This window comes from Lates calcarifer, linkage group LG17 (assembly GCF_001640805.2).
Source record: "Lates calcarifer isolate ASB-BC8 linkage group LG17, TLL_Latcal_v3, whole genome shotgun sequence".
Classification (NCBI taxonomy): domain Eukaryota; kingdom Metazoa; phylum Chordata; class Actinopteri; family Centropomidae; genus Lates; species Lates calcarifer.
In genome coordinates, this window is record NC_066849.1 from 12,715,500 (window position 1) to 12,736,820 (window position 21,321).

The 21,321-nt window shown below is 41.4% G+C and overlaps 1 protein-coding gene across 5 annotated transcripts in view; it reads right to left on the reverse strand.

Moving 5' to 3' along the window:
• The window catches only part of osbpl9 (oxysterol binding protein-like 9), a 33,869-nt gene that overhangs the window by 8,192 nt on the left and 4,356 nt on the right, over positions 1-21,321 (reverse strand). Inside the window, exons 3-10 of one of the 5 annotated variants that reach the window (XM_018673329.2) lie at positions 19,477-19,555; positions 10,736-10,812; positions 6,642-6,737; positions 5,992-6,039; positions 4,724-4,753; positions 4,582-4,632; positions 4,001-4,039; positions 465-558 (exon numbers count right to left, since the gene is read on the reverse strand). In XM_018673329.2, coding sequence (XP_018528845.1) covers positions 465-558; positions 4,001-4,039; positions 4,582-4,632; positions 4,724-4,753; positions 5,992-6,039; positions 6,642-6,737; positions 10,736-10,812; positions 19,477-19,555 — 514 coding nt within the window. The other 4 variants (XM_018673330.2, XM_018673334.2, XM_018673333.2 and 1 more) reach the window with 4 other exon arrangements.

A 21,321-nucleotide genomic window follows, 5' to 3' on the forward strand; every position in this document is an offset into this window, starting at 1 on the left:
CTTCAACAACCAGGAAATTATCTTGTATCAATTTACCTTCAAACACTGAAAGGACATTTAGTACCTTTATCAAAACTCTGGGTGATATTGATATTGTCAAAGTAGAACTTGTATCAGGTTGCATCCCACTGTCTTTAATACCACAGTGAAATATTAGAATTTCAAATGTTGCTGATGGACAGAATATTGACTTATAAAGTCTCTGTTGATAAAATTGCAAAAAAAAGAAAAAAAGCATTTGTCTGCAAGCTCTGTAGACAATTCTGTGACAACATTTACTGTGTTGCACAGACTGGAAACATCAAGTGGAAACATCAGCTGGAGGAGATTAAGATGTGAACGACAGGGGGAGCTGTTGTCACCTTTGAGTACGTTACAAAATGTTAACCTCACTAGGTGATGCTGGGTCTGTGAAGTCTATGAGACACATGAACCCACATTTCTAAATGGCAGATGTCTAGTACCTGTTGGTAGTGTGGTCTGTGTTGGCATCGTGGTGTTGACTACAGGAGTATCCAGAGGGGGCTGGTAGATCCCATCCACTGGGTTTATGGTGCTCTGGAAGAAACAAATAAAAACAACACTGCCATCAACAACAAAGACAATTTGCCTCAACGTGACATCAGACACAGCACACTCATACCACTGCCTGCTTACTGATCTGAAAGGCTGTTTAACAGACAAAAATACTTCACGACCTGCACAGTTTTGCTTCAGTCTTGGCCAATAAATACAGTCACATTATTCACTTAGTCATTTTGAGCTTCTTGATACAATGCCACTAGTCTATCTTAACAATACCTAAAACCAAATGTGCCCACATGCTAACCACGATGGAACACCATTTCCTTTCATGTTTGAGCCAGATATCAATGTAAGCTCTTACCCTTGTTTGGGCACCAACTTCACAGCTTGTGTATTGGTTACAGATCAGTTTAATGCTACACCTACATGACAACAAGTGAAATAATATATGGGCCACCCACTCCAGGCAGATCAATTTCCTTTCACTCCATTTCCTGGAAAGAGCTGAATTACCAGGTTTCATTAGTATAATCAATATGAAACCAACGACAAAGACTGAAATCCAAACGCCAGCAGAACCTTTACGCAATAACTAACAGTGCCTCTTGAACTCTGAGCAACCTTCCAGTCTAAAAAAGAGTTAATTAACTCCACAGGGCCGCAGACTATATGTGTAACATGTTTAAACTCTGGCTCTTGATTTCCCTGTGGTAAAAATCAGTGGGGACATTCTTATCTGCAGTGGCCTGCCCTCGTCAGTGCCACCTTACCATGTGTCCAATGTATTTGAATACAGGCACAAACACAGTCGAACGCGCGCACGCATACAAAACAGCCTGCTGGCTTGGTGTAATGGGGTCACTGCCACCAATGTCCCAACTGACAGTAACACCGACAACAACATGAACAAATAAAGTAAAACCATATCGACTCTTATTCCCCCAACAACTTACCCTCTGGGCCTTTGGTTGCACTGAAATTAGATCTAGTCAATATGATGTGTTATCCTATTACTCAAACCTGACCTGCAGCTGGTGATTTGTACAGACTTTTTATCTATGCAAGTTTTGATTAAGTCATTTGAAATCAACAGGAGCAGGCAAGATGAGTCACTCAAATGTCAGTGCCCTGACATTAGGCTGTGAGGATGAGGATACAGTAGCAGGGGTAAATACCAAGGTTGGACTGGAGTACCAGAAAGTGGACAACAGGCCTCCACAACCCTGGGATATGACTCTAAGCAGGTTGAATGAAAGCTATTGGCCACAGTGAAAAAAGAGCTGTGGTTGTTTTTCCCCTAAATACTACTTTCTCAGATCTTTTTTTGGTCATTGTTTATTGTGTCCAGACAGGGTCACTTGAAAGAAAATTGTGTTCAGAGGTAGAAAATGCCATGCAGAGATGCTTGGTCTGACATCTCAGCTGCATTTACCCTTCTGTTCACACTTCTCTCTTCTCTTTAAGCTTCCTGCCTCTATTCCGTCCTTTTTACCTCCCATCTGCCGCTGCCCAAAACTTGCCTTGTCCACGTGCCTCCGTGAAAGTAAGGCGAGGGCTACTAATTATAGCCAGTTACAGAAATATTGGCCTGTCATGGTGGGACCAGCCCGTGGCTTTGCAAGGCGGAGATAAAGCAGAAGCAGATGGAGGAAGGAAAGAGTTACAACTAAAAGTGGCATTAAGCACTGTGCCATGATCAATATATTTTTTTCAGTGAATGTAATTTTAATGCAGCAGGTAGCTCAAGCAGCAGAGCAAACCTAAGCCAATCACGGCACATAAATTATTTTGACAGATAAATACTGAACAGGCTTCTAGTGTGCTCGGTTAAATGATTCCTGCACTTTATAGCAATTCCCCTGGCAGCGCAGCCCTTGACAAGGTCAATCAAACATGCTGCTGGCGTTTCAAGTATTTTAAACAAAGATCTACAGTGTATTTGTCATTTGCTCCACATACTAAGCACACAGGCAACGTGACAGACATTTAGATGATCTTAAGCTGCGACGGTATCTTTGACACAAAGCTTGCGGCATATAAAAACATGTGCAGTTAGATGTGTAGACAGAGCTTATGTTGTGCTATTAATACCACATAAGACTGTACTTAATGACTGTGAGATTAAGCCAGCAATAAGAGCAGTGCAGTCCTGTGAGCTGTATGGCCCTTGTGGGATTCCTGCGTCAAGGACCACACAAGAGCTTGTCCATGTATTAGTCCATCACCTACAAACCCTTCACAGTGAGTTACCTACCATTTTCCAAAGCACAAAGAAAAGTTTTAGACTGGTTTTTTACCTTCCAAGAAGCTTCTAGCTTCTGTTTATTGTAAGGTGGTCTAAATGTGTGTTTAATTTGCCCCTCAGTCCACATTTTTCTGTCTCTCCCATTTTCCAGTCCATATCCTTTCATCTTTCCTTTCTACCCCACCACATACACAACCTTATGATATGTAATACATCACAAGTTCAGTAAATATACAGACCCTTTTCCATTTTTTTAAAATGAAACTGGCATTTGATTGCATGGAAATAGAGTTTTAAGCCAAGACTGTTTGGGGAGAAAAATTTCCTTTGAGAATTGGCAGCAGAAAGTATAGCATTTACGAGCTATTCTGTCTGGAAAATAAACCAGAAAGATGAGCAACACGCAAACATGGACATGAGTGAGAGGGTTATTTGACTTTGGTTGTTTATTCCATTTAAAAGTTTATCGTTTGGCAGCCCACTCTCAAACTCAGAGGTCAGAGTTTCCTTAAACTAAGAGAGTCCCATCTCACAACTGCATTCTGACAAAACTGCAATGTTACTTGAAATGAAGAAGAATACATGTTGTTTTCAAAAAGCAAAGGCTGCTAAAAACCTCTCGTAAATGCTTTGGAAAACAGTTGACAGTAACATGAAGTACACATGTTGTGGATGAAACATGCAAAACCCCTGGTACGGCGTTTGACATGAACACATGATACCTGCAGATCTGGTAAAGTGCTCTATGGATGGCTTTCCAGCTATTAGTGCTCAGCAGTTCAATAAGCAGGCAGTGTGGACACAATAAATCAATGGTGAATTAGTTGACTCTAATTAGTGGGTGAAGTGAAGTGAAGTGCAACATTCTCTCACATACAGGCAGGCAAACGACAATGGACCCAAACATATGCTGCATTTTCTGCCCCAAAGTTTGCACACACACACATACACATTTTGCATCTTGAAGAAGAAAAGAATAGTTCCCAACCACCGCAAAAAGAATTTAAATCTCAGATGAAATCAGGAAATTATTAACTTAATTAAGAGGATAGAAGTGGCAGACATGAGGGAAAGAGCTTGAGATAGAATTTATCTCCAAATTAGACGGCATGCACTAAAGAGATCTGATTTATCTGGTTTTCTACAGCGGAGAGTGAATTAAGCCAGAAAAGAAAGTTAGCAGTTTGTTTGATTTCGATTTTTGTCATGGACAGAGAATGTCAAACTTACTATAAGTCCGTTTGCGTGTTGCTGTTCGTTACTTTGGTCCTTAAAATTTTGAGAAGACAATGTTAGGCTACTTGTGTAGGAAGGTTCAAGAGTCATTTCATCAAGCATCCTGAGCATGTGCCGTGTAGAGAGCAATGAGATGAATCCCTCTCGTCACATGGAGCTTCATAATATTCACCAACTTGCCACACGCAGTAATCCTTTCATCACATGATAAAATCCCCTGTCACTTCTTTCAGTATCAATAAGCACAGGATTGCTCCATCATGCCAATCTGTAAAGTAATCTACATGTTTCTTAGAATCTTATTCAGGAGTAAAAAGGTTCTGTGTTTTTTTTAAAAAGCTACACGTCTCACCTAACAACCACATGAAGCAGAAAGTATTGCTCCACTTCCTCTCAAAAGAGCTGAATGGAACATGTGATGAAATGAATACTGGGCTACACCCTCATCAACCACCGGCCCAGATAGCAACTGTAAGCAGGGAACTATCCCAGAGACACACACACAGTAACACACAGTGAAATGGCAGGCCATACTACAGAGAGGTCAATCAAACACATGCGCATATTGTGTTTACCTTGGCAATTTGCAGCAGTACAATACAGTGCTTGATGGACTCTACCATACTCTGAAAGAGAAAAACAGAAAGGAATTCATTAAATAAGAACTCACAGCCAAAGTGAAAGACAGGAAGGAAAAGGTGTTAAGTTCTTACTTACACAAGTAGTCTCTTTCAGATTTTCAATTTTCTGTGAAAAAGAAAAGAGGGCTGTAAAATCTGACAGCAATCTAAAAAAACAAATACAAGCTTCAAAGGCAGAGGTGCTGATCCAGCCAGTTTAACAGCAAATAGAGCACACCTAGAGGAAAACATCAAAGTCCTAATCTCCAAATGGACAGAAACAGCATTTTTTGTTCTTTGCAAATCTCCCAAAGTGAAGATACTGGTCACCACAAGTCAAAGTGAAAAAAAAAAAAAAAAAATGGTAATCTCACAGAGGAAGTGAATCACATACCCACTAGTAAAAACACAAGAGGCTACTAATACACCCTGATACTCAACTGCTTCCTCAAGCAAAATGAAATACTTTATTAATTTTAAAGGTGCTATGTTTAAGTTTGAATGCAATTGCTACATAGTCAAAGTTAGCATTAACAGCTGTTTGCTTACCAGTCCAGAGGAAAAATTGTGAGTTTAGCATCAAACTTTATTCCTTTGCGTGTCTCGAGCTGTCTCCAGTGATGGAAAGCAACACCGATGTTAACTCTAGTTTTGGTTCTCTGTCTGTCACTTTTCTTCTACTGAGGTTAGCATGTTAACCAGTTAGCTCAGGCCTGTCCCCATCTCTTAATACCACTTTGCAACAGTGACTCATTGTAACGTCCAGTCTGCCCTGAGTCCAACATGAGAGGATGAAGAACTAGTTCTGCCCAGGGGGTGTATTCTAACCTGTCTTGTAAACACAACTATGGTTGAAGCTCTTGGTAAGTAAACAGCTGTTAATGCTAACGTTCACGTTGTAGTTACAGCAAGTTACAGTTACAGTTACACCCTTCATCTTCACTCAAGAAAATAATCAGCATTTTCATCTGTGATTTAAAAAAAAATCATTAGTTGCAGGCATCCAGTCTGTAAAGTCTGATCAGAAGTATGTACGTCAGTTGAGGACTGAAAAAGTTTCAGTGGGTCTGTCTCAAATATGGTATCTGTAGGCTACCACATATATAATGTATTGAAGAGAAGTAGGTCATAATGTACGGTCAGTTTGTTAACCTTAACAAAACCTTTACACAAAATATTGTGATGGCTTAAAACTGACCAACAACAGATATCAAATGTCTGTATCACACTGACATCTATCATTTTTTCTTTCCCAGCTCTATGTGTCAGCCTGTTTCCCCTGCTGTTAGCCTCAGCTCTAAAGACAGCGAGAACATGGACCAGAGAGCCGAGGCACAAGGACAGAGCAGCTCTGCTGGTACTCACTCTGCGTGATTCATCTTCTTTGCAGTCCTTGATCTTCTCATCAAACAGCTGTGTGAGAGTGACAGAAAACACGAGATGAAAAGGGAAGAGAGAGAGAGAGAGAGAGAGAGAGAGATGGAATATGAGCTAAGATGCATCCACAGTGAAATAAGTATTTAAATGATCAGAAGGTGAATCTGAACAGATGATGTGGCTTGAGATAATGTGGTGAGCTCTTCCCAACAACAACAGGAGGACACTCTCAGATTTTCTGCTTGAGACCATACGCTGCTGCTTTTTTTAAATGTGGTTTTCTGCTTTATTACCATACTACCACAAATCTTATTTTTGAATAACTTCTGCTTTGTTGAAGAGGAGCGTGAGATCAGCAAGGAAATAAGAAGAGACTTAATAAGAGGAAGGTCACAACAAAGACTTGATGCCATGTCATTTATATTACAAAGGTAAATTTTAGTTTGCAATTTGGAATGTGGAATTATTTCAAATGGACCATATTACCACTTGATCTTTAGCCAAACATTTCAAACTAAGTGGCAGATTAAATATATATATATATATATATATATATATATATATATATATATATATTTAAACAGCTTAATGAAGCTGTGAATGCTTACAGATGAAATAAGGAGTGATAGGTGTCCTACCTTTAACTGGTCAATCAGAATCTGTAGGTAGGCATCAGCTTCAGCTAGCTTCTTATCAAAGTCTTGAACACTTGGAACAAATCCTGTCTCAGCCTCCTGAGGATGAAGAAACAAACACAGCTGAGCATCAGTGCAGCCCTAACCAGATCCACGTCAAACGCCATGCTGGTATTTGCGCATTCAAAGTAAATTACACAGATGCTACCAATATTCCAAGCCATGTATTCAAGTATTATCCATTCATTAAAAAAAGGCTTTGAGTCTGTCACCTCCTGGCCAGGTAGGCTTTGTAAACTGTTACACAAAATGGTGGACAGAAACATCAACAGTTCAGGAGAATCTTCCGGCAATGTACTGTACTGGGGCAGATATGAATAGTATTGTTTAAATGCTAGCTACATGAAAGGCCAGCAGGTCTGTCTGCCTGACTGACTGACTGGAGGCCAGTGAATTTCAGGCATCAATGAAACTAAATCAGGAAACTGAAGGCTGAAGAGAATTTAGTTACTGATTAGAGAATTATGTGTGTAAATGGGTTGAGGTGCACTCAAATTCATTTTTTGTTAAATTGCTCCCCTTAATAGCCCTATCAGAAACACAGACTCCACACATGTGCACAGAGAAACTCGAGCACAGACAATTTCATTACATAATATCCATTAAAAGGTAATTACTAGACTATTGGCAGAATAGACGTGACTGGGCATCTGTCTCTATCTGTCTGTCTCACCCCAGCACCCAGAACAATCCGGTTGGCTGTGACACAAAACCAAAAGTAGGAAAATGGGCAGGTAAACGCGTGCACAAAAAAGATTTCCTTTGAAAAAAAAAATATGTAAAAATCAGTCCATTCTTAATGCAAGTATGGTAATAGTGAGCACACTCAGCACGGGTAACAATGCAATACGTCAAGTGAGACAAATCAGTCAGATGACTAACACTGTGTGTCAGTGCAATTTACAGCTACACAGCAGTTAGTCTGACATGGAAAAACACAGAACACCTCTTCGATAAAAAAATAAATAAAAATAAAAAAAATCTGAAAGTAATATTAAAACTGAAAGTGACTGTTGGAAATCTTGTTAGTAAATCAGGTTCTTATCAAACCGTATTGGCTGCTACCGCTGCTTTGGATTTGCTGAACCACATAGTCCTGTTGTGGCCTGTGTCTGAGGGGGCTCGTCTTCCTGCTAAAGTCGATCTCAAAGGAACGTGAAGGAAAGCCATTAACAGCCAAACTCTGTTGGCAGCTGTCTCAGCCTGAGATCTGCTAAAGTTTAAACTGTAACAACATGCTAGCGTTACAGAGAACAAAGTCTGAGTTAGCCATTAAGCCTGCAGTTAACTGGCTAAACTTCCTCAAAGGATCAAAGGTGCGGTTACTGTTAGCATGACTGAAAATTATAGCTGGCCAAATAAGGGCCTGAGCAAAAATCTAAATTGAAAACAACGTTAATTCAGATGTGAATGTGGATACGCTGTAACAATGTGTCTGTGTGCCCATTGTTGGATTAGCACAGTCACTCCAGTGCCAGCAGCATGTCCTGTCTGGTTACTTACTCATATTACACTGGAAAAAACACTCCACTTCATCAGGAAAACAGCCGTTATCTTTCTAGTAAGGCATTACATCATGATCATTTTAACTGGAAACTGAACAAAAGCATGCTAAATACAGAGCAACACAACAACATCTAGAGGCACACAGGAAATACACACCTAAACAACATGACATCAGTCCTCTTCACTTCATAGTGATACAGTGAACTATACAGTGAACTCCCATCTGCAAACCCACTGCAATATTACGGTACATATAGAATAAGAAACAAACACTGTATAATATAAACGAACTGTGTGCAACAGCAATAAAATCACTGTGAAAACACTAAATCACAGGGCTTATATATTAGTCTGCACTTACTTGCAGGTGATATACGTTACTGTATTGCATTATTGGCCTAAACACATGCCAAGACAAACTAAATTAAACCAGGAAAATGAAGGCAACAAGGTGAAACCAAAACAAGACTGGAAAAATGGAAAATGGAATAGTCCCCGTTATTATGAACCAAGCAGTAAATCATGTTTTGTCAACACACATAATGGAGGGGAAGTGTTTTTTACAGACAGAGCAGATAAGTTTGGAAACAGAGAGTCAGAGGCAGGTGGTTGGTTTATAAACAGTCACTGTACCACCACGTCATAGTGCTCACCTCTTCACTGTTCCTGAAATATTCCCAGACGTCTGCACCTCCACCCCCACTCATTCCCACCACACAGACCGCTGTGGATCCATGCGTATGTGCATGACTGTGACATGGTGGGAATAATTTAAAGCACCCTGTAAACTCTCACACATAAACATTCACAAACCCATCCACCCAACCAGCCCAGACTCTACAAACAACCCTGCTCTTGCACCCTCCCCCTTTCTATTTGTCTTTCCACACAGTGTGACCCACTTTAAAATGCTGCTGCCCCGGCAGCGCACTGCAGCCGTTTAAGTTCTTTCTGCTATGGTGCAGTGGCGTTTGTGTTTGTGTGTGTTTTACTTACTGGGCGCCGCGCTCCAATGGACATGCTGTGTTAAACCCAGCACATCTCTCCCATCAGGCCATTTAGCCTGACACAAGATCCTTTTCTCTTTCTCTGCCTCCGTTATTCTGTTTCTCTGTCCCTACAGCAACAAAACACCAGCTCTGGTGAAGTTAGCGTTCTTTCTCCCTCCTCCCTCCTCCTCCTCCTCCTCCACACAGAAACTGAAAACAATCTCCTCCTCTTGCTCTCCACTGCAGTCTGCCGATTTAACCCAGAGCAGCCTTCAGACTGTGTTCGCCGGGCAGCCAGTCTGGCTACAATATATCCTTCAGCAGCAGTTATCAGCTGAGCGTTTGGTATGAGGCAGACAGAGCTGAGTTAATCCAGGACCCTCCCCTGGCAGGAAAGTCACACTTCCTCTCATGCAGGCAGACAAGAAATCACACAAAGCAACTGCAAATGCTGGCTGGAACACGCACTAAGAACTACACCGATTGGCTGAGACAGCTGAGGCAGATGTTTGGTTGATCAAACAAGCAGGTCTCGGATTGGCTACTGCGGGGTCACATGATACTACGACAGCAGCTCGCTGGAGTGTGTGTGAGTATGTGAGTATGTGTGTGTGTGTGTGCAGTGAGCAAGCAGGTACACGTAGCACATCAGAAGGATTTGCCACAGAGGGAGGGAAGGCAGAAAAAGGAAGGAAGGAGGGAGGGAGGGAGGAGAGCAAATGAAAAGGCTGGTCATGAGGGTGAAAAGGAGGAGGAGATGGGTGGGAAGAACTGCACATACATGATGGTAGGGAGCAAGGAGAAAGGTTTGGTTTAGGGGAGGAGAGGAGGGAACAAGGTTGGGCAGGGAGATAACTGGAGGGCAGGGGGAGCAGGATAGAGAACTGGCTGAGACACTCAGTGTCAACACTCAACAAAAAAACAGACACAAACATTAGTGGGACAAAAAAAAAAAACACACTGCCAGCAGGTCAGAGGTTAAACAGTCCATAAAACTAAAAAGTCTCCATACCAGTCTAAACAAGCCATCATTGAGTTGTGACAACATGATTGTCACCATCATTTCTATTTACACTGACAAGACTCATCACTGATTCATCTGCTCTGTTCAGCAAAAAACAAATCAGTTCAAGCATAAATACAGACATAACGCTTAACAGTGCTGATAACACATGAAATGCAAAGTCCTTCCATTGTTATATGTGTGTTGTGATGTAGCACGGCATATGCAAATGCATGTAATTTGAGGTTCAATAAAAATCCCCCAATGTAAGCTTTGCTAGCTAGATAACATATTTATCTTCACTTCAGGGTTTCACCAATGTTCTTTTTTGCTACACAGTATCTGTATCCGTATACTCTTCAGGTATTTCAAAGAATAGCGTGTTTGTTTAGGAAAATGGATGTTGAAAATGGAATTACAAATGCTGATAACTGAGCCCCAAAGCAAAACGACTTTTTCTGGTAAATATACTGGGCGGATTAGACACACAGACATATACAAATACATATGCTAATGCAAATATGTGCATGGTTACATACCCGGAGCTGGAGGGTGTGGCGGAGAATAGTTCCCTCTAAGGCGTGGATCCACTTCTCCCGCTCGTCTGCATCTCGAGCTGAGGGCAGAGGCACACAGACACACCCAATGAACCACGTTTTCCATAAAGACACCATCAGTAGCCATTACATTTGTGTTACATGCTAATGACACCACAACACAACAGTGAGATGACATGAGCAGTGGTGACACGGTCATAGAAACTGTGCGTTCATCTAAATGAGATAGTTTGCTTAAACTGTTTAAAATGTTTCTAATCATACAGTACAGTGTATGCAGTTTCACAAATTAGACAATTACCATAAGATTTATTTGTATTGTCCATTTTATATATTAGAAAGGCAACCAATGTGCTTTACAGCTGAGGTAAACAACACAGTTTAAAAACATGAAGGAGAAAACAACAAAATCAAATAAGACGATAAAAAGAAAGTGATTTAGATAAGTATATAATAACATCATGACTGCAAATCAAATGTAGAAAGATGTCTAGAGATTCCATGAGGCAGATTTAAGTGTGCCCTTAAATGGCTTTAAAGGAGCAGTTTGGCATTCTGGGAAATATATTTATTGCTAATTTCTTGCTGAGAGTTAACTGAGAAGACAACACTCTAATATCTGTGCATTAAACATGGCACTACACAGAGCAACTGGTTAGCTTAGCCTGGTTAAAAGGTATAAAAATGGGTAATAAAACCTGCCCATAACGCGTATATGTTGCTTGATTAAACCATACAAAAATCTAGGTGTAAAAATGACACACTGTCATTTTATGGTGTTTATGTGCCAAACTATTTCTTGGCAAGGTGCAGTCAAATCCTGAAGTGTTCACCAGTTGCTTGACAACCTCTTGTTGCGGTAAGGTACTGTGCCTGGTCACGAAACAGTCCAGCACATTACCCTTAACAGAGAAAGGCCAGCTGTTGCGCCCTGCTTTTAGCCACTATGCTGAACTAAGCTAATAACTTCATAGCTGCAGCATCATAATCATTATACAGAAATGATAATGGTCAATCTTCACATCTAATGCTCAGCAAGAAAGTTAAATGGTGATATGCCCAAAATGTTAGCGTAACGAGTAAGTTCTAGTTCAGGCCGCGCCTAAACACAAGCTTGAAATTTGGCAGCTCTTTAGCTGTGCTACTGTACTAAACAAATCTAAATAATGTTTTATATGATGGGTTTAAGAAAACACTTAAATCAGAGGATAGTTAGATAGGGCAATATCTAATTATTAGGAGTGCTGACAATAATTGTTTCTACGATGCATCGCGATGCAGGCAATTCTAAATCGATGCAGTGACACAACATAGTCAATTATAGCCTCCCGATGTTGCTTGTAGATTTTCAGGCCTTGGCTGAACAATAAAAGTTCTCAAGTTCAAAATTACTTCCTGTTAGCGACGCACAAGACATAGCTGCATTAGCCATTTTCACCCTGAGAAGCTAACGCCTGCCACTGTAAAGGAAATAGCAGACCCAGCCCAGCCAAAAATTGACATGACGTGATAACGTCACGATCACGTGATTCCTAGACTTAGGTCACGGCGGAGTCTTATGTGATGATAAAGGCCCATTACATTAGCGAGGACTGGTAGATATTTCACGTGCGGCAAACGAGAGCTGTTTAAGAGTCTCTTACGGGTGTTCATCTGGTGGAGCTACTGTCTCATGTATGTCATGCTTGTGATGTTCTCTACATTCAGTGTCCTTTCCTAGAGCAAAAGACAGTTTCTAGAGACTGAAGATAGACTGCATGAGTATTAGTTTTGTTTTTGAGGATGGAACAATTTCACATACAGATATAGCTAAGCTGGACTTATACCATTTATTGATTTTGGTTTATAATGTAAAGACATTCATGTTGACATTGACTGCTAAATTATTTCTATATAATAAAAAAGGGAGTTCATATTTATCTGACTGTTTTTATTCATTGATGAAAAAAGTTGCCACCTGCAATAATATAGAAAATTGGGGTTGTAGCGCATCATGATATTGAATTGAATTAAATCATTGACAGGATAATCGTAATCGAATCGTGTGAGATACACAGATACACAGCCCCACTAATTATGTTAGACAATGGATTTGGTTTATGTCAGGCAGTATCTGATCAAATACATAAACACTCAGAATCAGAGAAAGCACTCACATTTTTGGTGGGTGAAAGAAGTACTCAGCATATTAAACTTTGATATTCAGCTCTATGTATGATACTGATGGGTGAAAAATCAATACTTCTATGATCACTGTGAACATGACATGTAAAAGCTCCTTCAGAGAGTACTGGTTCTTGTCTGGTTCTTCACATAAAGCCTTGCAATCGGACTGTGAAACTGAGCAGGGTGAGGCTGCACCCTTAGCGCAAAGACACAGAACAAACACACCACCAGTGACATTAAACAGTGACCCGTTACAGGCCCTGACATGTGCAACACAGACTGCAAGATGCATGTGCACACCTTCTGATGCCAATGGCATACAGAGATACAATATCTTGTCCTCTGCCACGACGTGAACTGGATTAAACTGGACTTCACCTGGTCAGGTTGTATTTCCATGTATTAAAGGTTTTCAGTTCTTGTATGATGAGTAGCTTTACTTCTGCTTTACTGTGCATGTGGACAGTGGCCAACACAGTCAGAAAAACTATAACTCTAAAAGCTGTGAAACTAGAACTTAATAAGTTATATACCATTGAATTAGCTGGCAAACTATATCCTGTGTAAGAGTCATTTTTCATTGAGCTGGAAACAAGACATTTCAGCAGATGAATGGCTATGCTAGCACTGAGGCTGAGCGGTGCTACAGCAGAAAAGCTTTTAAGGACATTAAAAGGAAGCCGAGGCTCAGGCCAATCCACTCAGACAGCGCCTCAATGCCCTCTCACTTTCCCCTCAGCCAAACAGACTCTCTAGAGGAACAGATTACTGTGGCTAATGTTGTTTAGCTCTATTTATGACAGAGGAAAGACAGTAACAGGGCCATTCAACAAAAACAAATACTCTGACTGTATGAACTATGTCACAAGTCCCATCTTTGTCCAAGTTTGTGGCTCACATCTACCCCTGAAATTTACTTTCCCAGGTAGGTGTGAGCAGTTAGTCAATAAGCCAGTCACATGAGGGGACACATGGCAAGTCATGACAGCAGCTGTCATCTGACATGCACTTCTATTGTTAATCTGTGGCAACATATTCGAATAACCAGCAAGTTATTTGTCCTTTAACTTTTACTTAAGTTTTACAACTATCTGATCACAGTAGTACAGTAGCTATCCTGATATCCAGTGAATGCTATTCAGAGGTTAGCAGTTAGGATATGAAGACTTATAATCATAAAGTGCCCAGATAACAAAAAAATACCTGGAGGAATTGAGGAATTTCCAGTGGTTGAAAATATGTAGAATACTGTATGTGTCTTTCATTCATTTTCTTTACTGGGAGATAAGAAATTAGGAGATTTTTCTGGTTTCTGAGTTAACAGTGAAAATACTTTCGAGTCCCTTACAGTGAGAAGGGCTTTAAAGGGCTTGTTCTGTGCTGTTTTGCAGCAATTATGACATTTTAATAGAGGAACAAAAGGGACAAAAGTCCAAAAGTCACCAAGTTAAAAATTTCCCCTATGACTCTGCAGAAACCTGACATTAACACCACACTCTGCATTTTATGATGCTTTTTCAATGCTGTAAGCCAAGCATTGTCATAACAGAGTAGGCTCTGATGCTGCTCTGCTTGAGGAAAGCAGAGAAGCACAGCAAGGCTATTAGAAAAACAAATACATACAGGAGATACTGTACTTCACACCAATAAACTCTAACCAATCCACCTATACACACGTTCTTTATGATTACAGACAAACCCTGACAGATGTTAGATGAAGACTCACACACTACAGAGCATAAATAACCCTATATTTTCCAAACTGAAATGCCTGATGAATGAAACAGTTTCCACTTACAGAGCCAATTCAGGGCCAGTCAGGGTGCAGTTCAGTAACCTGACATCCACATTATCATGATCACCTTGTATCCAACATGGGGAACTGATACTAGACAAAAATATTTGATACATATTCTCCTTTCACCATCACTGGCAAAACAAACTTGCTATGAAGGATATGATGAGGGAGGAAAACTGACTAAACCTTAAATGTTAAAACCATCAGACAATGATCTGTGGCACGTACTGACAGTATAGAAGTAAACAAAACCATCACACAGAGAACATTTGAAAGGTAATATACAGCTATTTAGTACTCCAAAAGAAATATAAGATATTATTTTACTTTAAAATGTGACATACCTTAAGCAAAGCTCCTACTACATGTCCACATTTTTGGAACCAGGATTACAAAGGTCTTACTGAATTGCCATGACCCATTCGCTCCTCTTCTCTTAAGCCTACAGAAGTCTGTAAAAACCTGAATTCTCTCACACTATTTGTTGTAGCTGTTTGTCAATGCATTTTTCCCTCCTGAATGTACCCAGCATGTTTGCCACTCAGGGGGGAAGTGACTAACTTCCACGTATAGTGATATCACACAGTATGCGTGTCCTCTATTCTCTTTTTCACTGTCATACACCTCTCATGTTTTCAGTAACCATTTTGGCCTTTATTACATAGGATAAACTAAAGTAAGGAGCTGGCAGGAAATGAGAGGAGTTAGATTGGACATCCAAGGTCGCTGATTGGACTTGAACCAAGGATACTGCAATTATGTTGCATCCCTTTGCTATTTCATTTTCATTTATTTTGTAACTGCATTCTGCAATAGAACAGTATTATGAATATAAGCTGCTGCCAGCAGTAGGACAATGTATTGGTAATATATTGGCATAATGCTGGCATCAGCTTATATCCACATGAAAGGTAATCTTAATTTTAGCCCAATATAATTTTTAGCTGATACTCAGCCAACTGCAAAGCAAGCAATTCTGTGATCAATTCTTGTAAGAACATGTCACTTCTTACAGCAAAATTAGAATAAAGAGAAAGCTGAATAAAAGCACCATGGCCTTCTTTTTAATGAACTTAATATGGACATACCTGAAAACATTTGCCTGTTTTTCACCTGTTGTTACATCTTTGATTCTTCTGTAACTGTTTCTTTGATAGGCAATTATCCCAGCAACCATCCTCTGCCTCTGCTTCACTACTGCCTGGTTTTATCTACTTGCAGAAACTCCTCTGTCTGGCAGATTGTATGAGATATCAGTGTGAATATAGGAACTACATGTACATAAACTAAGCTACTGGAGGTATCTAAACTGCAAAAAAAAATGCCTTAATAGACAAGTGAACCAAGACAGATGGTCCTAATATCTATGCCCAGCATGTACAGTTACCATACACATGTACACTGATACCAGGTGCAGACAAACACATAAATAAACACATAAAGCTGAACGCCACCAGTGGTGTTTCCCAACCACAAGATTTTCTTCCCATCTCTGTTGTCAGAGTATCCATCTCAGAGATTTCCCTTTACAATGCTTAGCCTCACCATAATACCGCTCCTCCTTTCTCCAAAAGGCCTCCGTCAATTATTCATCCCTCCCCTCTTTTTCCTGTTCCTGCCATCTTCAGACAAGCTGATGAAATATTTCAGTACATGCTCCAGTGGGAGGACGGAGGTTCTGACGCTCTGGGTTGTTGCTACCTGTCAATACTGTGACATTTCAACTACCCAAATGTGTTGCACTAATTTCACAATGAAGATAATATGACGTCAGTGAAGTAATGCTGTATTGGTAGAAAAAACTAAACATCTGTTCAAAACTTAATAGCTTAGTGTGGCAAAAATGTAAAATGAACGCATCATATTGTTTTGGATTGACTAAGTCACGTGTGATCTGCACTTGGGAACATCTTTTTAAACACAGGTCCAGATTGCAGCCTGGAAAGAACAGTGATTTTAAGGTGAGGAAGGACCCTGCAGAGAGGAGACAAGGTAAAGAGCACGATGGGGTCTCTCATCCTGGACCGACGCCCCGGGCAGGCTGGGCAGCCTGACAGAGAGGGAGGAGGAGAAGACAGATTGATAGCTACTGTATATAAGAGGGGGGTGAGAGCAAAGAGGAGGGAAAGAGGAAAAGGGAAAGCTAAAGGGCTCTCAGGCAACTCTGATGCACCGCCGGGGGAGAGAGGCTGATGAATAATGGATGCTTCTCTAAATAGAAAGACAGTACAGATCTGCACTCCAGGCTAGCGCAGTGGCCGGCCCAGCTCAGAACTACGCTTCAACCCGTGAGCTGGACTGTCCCATAAGAGCAGGTATCACGGCAAATGATCTTTTTTTTTAACACAATAACAAGAAAAATACTTTGATAATGAGCTGTGCATCAGCAGAGAAATTAAAACTCCAGTAAATTCTATCAGTTTATCCCTAGTGCCTTTCTTTACCCCTCTTAATCTTGGCAGTGATGCTCTAGCAATCACACAGTCCATACCTTACCCACGCACCAGCCTGTACATAACTGCACACAAGCGTATGTATATTTATATATATATATGCCGCTGTGAATCCTGGGAGACTGACTGCATAACGTGCTCAAACCAAGATCATTTTACAGCAAGAGAGAAATCTCCTCTTGCCCAACATCCCCTGCGTCTCTTGATACCCAGAATCTCATGTTCAGCACACATTTCGTGCTAATTTTCTGCCTGTTTGTCTAGTGGGGATACATGAAATGATACAGTGCTCTTCCGGGTATCTTGAGAGAAGATTTGTCTTACAGTGACATTTCACTGGTTTCTCTCCAACAAAAAGCTAATCATTGGGGTTGCAATGTTAGGTACTGGTTCAGAGCATCCTGTGCAAAGACATGCTGTTTTCAAAGGTAATGAGTCCCACACTGCTGATTTAACTGATCTAAAAATAGTCACTGGTATAAAACATTTTAAATTTAATATACTGCATTGTTGTTTTTACTGTGTGCGTTGTATCTCCTTTGTTGTCTATGTTGCCTTTTATGCAAGCCCCTGCGAGAAATTAATTCCCCTCTTTGACTGCATTAATTAAATTTGGGTTTACTAAATTAGAATAGCATTTGCATACATTCGCTGATGTCCTCCTGCTCTCTCACTGATGTAGAAGTCTCTCAGACTCAGGTAATTCAGGTAATATTCAACCACAAGAGAACACACAAAAAACCTGAACAAATGTACCTTTAACTAACTCAGGGACTAACACTGATGCCAAAATCTCAGATTAACTGTGGCACAGACAGTTCCAGAGTAAATTAAGATCATGACATTTGAGCTACTTTTCACTGATGATCGCATCACTACAAAAATATGCATATAATTATCACCTGCCTGAGGAAAAGAAACAGACCCCCCAAAAAAGATTACATCATTGTTTAGCTATATCAACAAAGCCAGTAAAAACCAGGACACCAGTAACAACAAACATCCTTTTCTAAATAACACACCTAGTCTGTGCAAACATTTCACTGATATGGGACACTGCACACACTCTTCCCCCTTAAATAATTCTTCACACCCGACAGCCACTACTTCACACCGCTGTGAACTGTCCTTGAACCTCAATAACAAGCCAATTCGCCTGAGTGTTACAGAACGTGCTGCTCCACCCTGACTGTGCATCCCAGAAGGCAAACAAACAACGCCTCCTCTCGATCCTTTCGCCCCTGGACTGGCATGCATGCGGACCACGAGACGTGCACGGTTTTCTCCTTACCCTTGCGTTTGTAGAACCACAGCATACAGCTTCGGAACACAGACATGGGAGAGGGCATGGAGGAGGTGTGAGGGGTGGGGGGCCCATGGACTGTGTCTGGTGACCCTCGAGAAGGAAGGGTGAAGGGAGGGGTGCTGGTAGTGAAAGTGTGAGGGCTTTTGGTGTTGTCAAAATGGACACAAATGCACAAATGGGAGGACAGAGATGACGGAAAAGGTGGAGGAGGTTAGTTAAAGACCTGGTGGAGTGATAGAGTAAAAAAAAGGATGTCTGCGGTGTACTGGACTGGACAGCTCCCTGTCAAAAAGGAGGGAAGGCTTGGCAGGACGGGAGGGGGGAGCGATGCTGTAGCTGGGAGCCAATCCTGTCCCTATGGAGTGACTGGTTGTCAGAGAGCGAGCAGTAGCAGCGGCAGCGGTGTACCGAAGGGCGAAGAGCAGCAGCAACCAGAAGAGACCTGAGCTCAGTTTCCAGCTCAGCAGTATTCCCTTATTATTCCCAGAGGCTCAGCTGCACACAAGCAGCAATCTTCCTCCTCAGCCACAGTCGGGAGGGCCGAAGGAAAAAAAAAAAAAAAAAAGCCTTACTTGCTTGTTGTTCCAGAGGAATCTGTCTAGCTTGCAGTGGAACAAATCTTGTTTATCTATAGAAATAAATGTCAGTCCAACTTCACAGAGCTTGGAGTTTTTCCACAGGAAGAGAGAAAATGCTCAGATGCACACTGCATGCTTTGACATTGTGTAGATGCCTGTGTGCATGTGTTTCCTGGCATTAGAGCAGACCAATCCAAGTCTTTAAAAATGCAGGGAGGGAAAGAGGAGTGAGAGGGAGAGAGAGAGGGAGAGAGAGAGAGAGAGAGAGAGAGAGAGAGAGAGAGAGAGAGAGAGAGAGAGAGAGAGAATGAGCAGCGGGGACGGATGCGGAGAGATCACAGAGAGAGAAAGCCAGTGATGGTAACACAGAGGAGAGGGGGAGAGGGGCAAAGAGAGCAAAATTAAAGTGGGGTACATCTCACCTTGGAAATGGAAAGTCTTCTGGTCCACAGTGATGGTGAATGTACTGTCGTCCTCGTCATCAATGCCGATCACAGCTCCCTGGGCAAACAGAGGGAGAATAAGAGAGGGGGGGGGGAGCGAGAGAGAGAGCAGGCAGTCAGACAGCGGGACACGTCATACTCTACTTTCCATTTCTATCCTCAAGCCCTCCACATGTTCCTGCAGCCCCCTGATTGAGTCTCTTGTGTAAATTACCCTTGGTCCATCTCAGCACCTCACTGCCTCTCCTTCAAAAGCTCCATCTCCTTTTCCCTTATCTCGCTCTCTCACAATCACTCTGTACTTCTTTCTCTCTCACACACAGACTCTCACACACACACACGAGTGCAGCCTTTTGGAACATGGCTGAGAAGAAGGGACAGGAGGAGGATGAGGAGGAGGAGGGATTTGGGAGAGCGAAGGAGGAGAAAGGCAGGGAGGGGTGGAGAGAAACACACACCGGGGACCAGCAGCTAGCAGCCAACTGCAGAGAAATGGCCTGCTGGCTAGCTGGGGCATTAGCTCCTAGCAACAGAAACAGGGCGTGTGACTCAGAGCTTCCTTGTACACCAAACCTACAAATAATAAACAACAAATGACAACTACTACCTGGGGTGGATAAAATAAGATAAAAAGCTATAAAATGCTCTGCAGTCCAGTAAAACAGCTCTCCACAAATACTGCTTTCCACTCACATTATGTTAGGAGATTTTCTTTAGGTTTTGACATAGACAGTTGCACCACATGACACAACAATAACAAGAAAGGTGGGTTCTCTGCAACTCTTCACAAAGTCCACAGAGCACAATTAGTTACTTCAAAGAACTCAAAGGAGGTCTGGGTTGTACAGTGTAATATCACACAGTCCAATTGGGATATTCTCAGGGATTACCCTGTACTTTGTTTTTTTCTAAACTTTGTAATATCTTGCAAGAAAGCCCCTATCATCAGAGACAAGTTGGTCCACAGTTAGGTGAGGGGAAATAAATGGATGACTAAAAGACGACTAATGCATAGTGGAGTCGACAAGTCTGAGATCACTTGTCAAGATACATCTATTTGGTATTTGTTTTGAATGTAATACTATTATTTACATTACAAATGATATCATCTCAATAATTTGAGTGACAGCATGCAGCACACACTCAAGTTGGCTTTGACTCCACAACTTTACGCACAACCCGATGACCCATGTTATCGCAACAAGATTAAACAATGTCTCAACAAGCTTCTTGTGATGTACAGGGTTGAGGTCAGCTGACTGTAGAGGCAAGTCAGGACTCCTTGGTCTTCTTTGGTCTTCAAGCAATTCTTGCAAAGCTTTGAGGTGTGTTTGGGGTCATTATCCCACTGCAGTGTGAACTCTTCTCCACAAAGACGCAAACCAGTGTTTGGCATGTCTCTGAAGAATGCAGCGGTATTTCTCCTTGGTCAGGGTGTAGTCAATTTGGTGTAGAGTAAGCAAAACACCCCCAGACCTGAATATTCCCACCACCACAGGTATCACTCTCTTTTGTTGGTCTCCTTATATACACTCTTCTGTTACTAACCTGGATTCATCAGTACATAAAACTCACTGTGAAATGCTGGTATCTCTTAGCCCACCCCAGGTGTTTGGCCTTGTTTCCCCTCCTGAGAAGTGGTTTAGAAACTGCCACTCATCCTCTGAGACCACTTCAAGACAGCCTTCCTTTGACAGTACTTTTGCTGATTGGAGTCTTGTGTTCTTTATTTAGCCAATTCTGTATCTGTGATGAAGTCGCTTTTCTATCTCTTCAGGATCTAAGCTTGATGTATTGATCTTCTGATAAAGTGGTCACTTTTGC